Here is a 3581-nt window from a genome sequence, read left to right as displayed (position 1 = left end):
CTTGTCAACTAATATCCAAGTTCCATTTGAAGTAACAGATGGACTATAATGTTGCTGAGAAACCACTAAGTAAATACTATGTATTTTTCCTTTCCAAATTGACTTTTATTTGCCCCTTTCTCCACACCATCATAATTAAGACCCCCATTCAATACAACCTGGACTATTTCAGAAATCTCTTGACAGCTATTCTCTATTTCCTTAGTTCCATTTTCCTTTTTGAAACAGTTACAGCTAGGAGACATGTCAAATACTCCTCTCTAATTATCAAGCATTTCAAATATTAAAAAATGGCAAAATAATCTGCCATTGAAAACAATTAAAATGACAAAAGGACAACTTGCAATGGGAGACAATTATTTCTGATGATGCAACTAATAAGCTCTCAATCTCTAAAATCTACAAACAACCTATACACCTCAACAACAAAACAGCCAATAACCCAGTGGCAACATGGGAAAGAGACCTGCATAGACATTTCTCCAAAGAGAATATACAGAGGGCCAACAAGCACATAAAGAAATTCTCAACATCACTGTTTATTAGAGAAATGCAAATCTACACTACTATGAGGTATCACTTCACACCGGACAGAATGGCCATCATTAACAAGTCCACACATGAGAAAAGGCTAGAGAGGGTATGGAGAAAAGAAAACTCTCTTACACTGTTGGAGGAATGTAAATTGTTACAACCACTATGGAAACACTTTAGAAAACTAAATATAGAACTAGCATGTGACCCAGAATTCCCACTCTTGGGCATACATCTGGGGAGAAAAAAAAAAAAAAAAACTTTCCATGAAAAAGTTACATGCGCATGTATGTCCATTGCAGCCGGATTCACAAGAGCCAAGACATGGAAATAACCTAAATGACCATTGGAAGGAATGGATTAAGGGATGTTGTATATATACACAATGCAACACTACTCAGCCATAAGAAAAGAACAGAATAATGCCATTTGCAGCAACACAGCTGGAACTGGAGACTCTCCTACTAAGTGAAGTAAGCCAGAAGGAGGAAGGCAAGCACAATATGACATCACTTATGTGTGGAATGTGATATATGGCACAACTGAAACTTTCCACAGGAAAGACACCCATGGATTTGGACAACAGGGTTTTGGTTGCCAAGGGGGAGGGTGCAGGAAGGTGATGGACTGGGATTCGGGGGTTGAAAATGCAAACTATTGCATGTGGAGCGGGTATGCAATGAGGTCATGCTGTATAGCAATGGGAACTCTCTCTAGTCACTTTTGATGCAGCATAATGTGAAACAAAGGATATGTATGTGTGTGGGTGTGGGTCTTGTGTGGGTGGGTGTGTGACTGGGCCACTTTGCAGCACAGTATGAAAGTGATAGAACACAGTAAACCAGCTATGATGGAAAAATCATTTTAGAAAAAGAAATGCAGCATCCTTTTACTCTTAACTGTGTCAAAAGTAAAGAAATGGAAGCTATGAAGATGAAAATACAAGTTTATTGCTGAAATAACAGAATTGCAGGAACTTGGTGACATTTGCCAGCATAAATTTTCATCTTCACTCTCCTGCATAACCTATAGTCCTTTGATAGGGCAGTGGAAATTAGGGTGATGTTCAGATACGGAAGAGGACTGAGGATTTTGCCTTGAAAGCGAGGCAGCAGATGTGTCAGTGGCCATTGGCATTGGGAACCATGGAAGGGCTGCTGGTTGGGGGTTAGACAGAGGGCCCTCAGTTGGTGATATATTCTGGTATCTGGTTGGCAAAGGAGAAGGCTCCACCCTCAGTCCAAAATAACCACTTGGAAAGTTAGAAATATGGCGGTACTGAGAAATGGAAGTTGTAGTTTTAATGAAATTCACGATGTGGCCACTTGCTGGAGAGTAGCTGCTTTGTGAGTGCATGTGAAACATGGTCAACTGACTAAAAATAGCATGTTGAGCCATGACATTTTGTCCTGGTGGCCTGAATGATGGTGATGATGGAGAAGAAAGACCACTTCTAGTTGGGGTAGTTGTATTAGAAATTCTCTGGCTCATAGAAGGCCATCCTATTAAAGGCACATTTAGATTTGTAGAGGTTGAAAATGCATCTTCTCCACGAGTTTCTGCAACCACATCAGAATTATGGTTATCCACATTACCCCCTGTTCTAGAGCGCTTCTTGTTGCAGCCTTGAAGTAGAGAAGCCGATACTGGAGAAGCATTTTTCACCCTGACTCTTCTTTTCATCCTCACCAACAGGTGGGGACAGCCTCGTTTAAAATTTGGATTATGGTAGAACTGCAGCTAAAACCAAAAGAGAAAGGTATTTAGTGACCTTTTAAACAAAGATACGAGGACAAAGAATCCATACAAATCTGACTTGTTTCATCACACAGAGTTAATGTCAGGAAATAATACTCATCTATTACTAACATTTTCAAAAATTTATGTAGTGGGAACAGGCAATTATGGTCCTTAAATAAAAATGCCTGGTGCATTTACAGTAACAGTATGAGGTTCAGTGGCTTGTATTGGGTGAGGTTCATCGAGAAGGCTCCAGGTGGCTAGGAAATTTCTCTATCACCCCAAATATTTTATGACCAAGTGGCCTTCAACTTAAAAGCGTAGCAGTACTTCATCCCACTTTCAAGGTCTACTATGACCCTATATGTATGAACATATTTGCAGATGTCCCTCTGTAAATAGTAACTGGACATTTCATAATACCTTGTTCCAAGCAGAGACTTCATTATCTTCTGCCAGAATGTTGGCTAGTGAGGCAGGTCTTTGAAAATTCCTTCGCAATTTAGTAAATCCATAAAGGTTAAGCTGTCGAACTAAGCTTTTCATACTCTCAGTTTCAAAAATTCTGAAGGGAGCCTTTCTCTCCAGAACTTCTTTCTTGAAGCGTTCTTCATTAATCACGATCGAGGTTCCATTTTCATCCCACCAAATGGACTTAAATCGATCACTTTCAACAATTTCCCAAAGTTTTCTGGGAAAGGGCAGAGGAGGAAAATCATTATCTCCATCTGGTTCAGAGGCACACAATGTGTGGCATGGCTCTTTCATCAGGGAGCCCTCAGACAAAGCCTGGAAAGCTTTTTCTTCAATCTGAGACCTCAAGTCCAAGTCCCCAGTGATTGAGTTATCGCACCATGGAGATGTAATGGAGGATTCTGAACCAGTTGGTGCATCTTTAGGAGACACACCTTGAATTTCTGAAGGAGCATGTGCCGTCTCAGATTTGTTTCTATTCAGCTACTTTTCTCACCTGCATGGCTTTTGAACTCTGCAGTTTTAAATGCTGCTTTGGTAAGCCTCACAGATAAACTATCCAATCCATCACAATGGTTGCCAGCCTGAGTAGCTGTGACATCACAAGACTCTAGTCTCCTAGCAATCTGAACATAACCTTCAGCTTGTGTTTATTTTCCTATGAAATTAGCCCAGTTAACATAAAATACAAACTCCGTACTTAAACAGTAACCCAAAGAGAGAAAAAAAAAGGAGATCAGCAAATGAGATCCCATTCCAATGGAATCGTTTTAATAAAAAAATCACATAAATAAATAAATCCATTTCATCCCTGAAGTAAACGCAAGTTCTCT

General features: G+C 39.9%; 1 protein-coding gene across 1 annotated transcript; it reads right to left on the bottom strand.

The window, feature by feature from the left end:
- Positions 1-1462: 1462 nt before the first annotated feature.
- On the bottom strand, positions 1463-3276 carry LOC146394370 (heat shock transcription factor, Y-linked-like). Its single transcript, XM_085009123.1, has 2 exons — positions 2698-3276; positions 1463-2274 (listed from the first exon to the last, which is right to left on the bottom strand). The coding sequence occupies exons 1-2, from the start codon at positions 3040-3042 to the stop codon at positions 1561-1563; spliced, it is 1059 nt and encodes a 352-aa protein (XP_084865249.1). The 5' UTR covers positions 3043-3276; the 3' UTR covers positions 1463-1560.
- Between the last annotated feature and the right edge of the window lie 305 nt (positions 3277-3581).

The sequence above is a fragment of the Sus scrofa genome, chromosome Y (assembly GCF_054392235.1).
Source record: "Sus scrofa isolate SSC_HxYL_T2T_F1_AM1 chromosome Y, Sscrofa_HxYL_maternal_Yorkshire_Landrace_v2.0, whole genome shotgun sequence".
Lineage (NCBI taxonomy): Eukaryota > Metazoa > Chordata > Mammalia > Artiodactyla > Suidae > Sus > Sus scrofa.
Note: the sequence above shows the minus strand (reverse complement) of the source record. Positions and strands in the feature narration are given on the sequence as shown.

Bases quoted from the DNA above. Each gene is read 5' to 3' on its own strand.
- LOC146394370 (XM_085009123.1), bottom strand. From the start codon at position 3,042: ATGAAAGAGCCATGCCACACATTGTGTGCCTCTGAACCAGATGGAGAT. The intron at 2,275-2,697 runs GTATTATGAAAT...TTTTGGTTTTAG, and splicing joins AAGTCTCTGCTTGGAACAAG to CTGCAGTTCTACCATAATCC.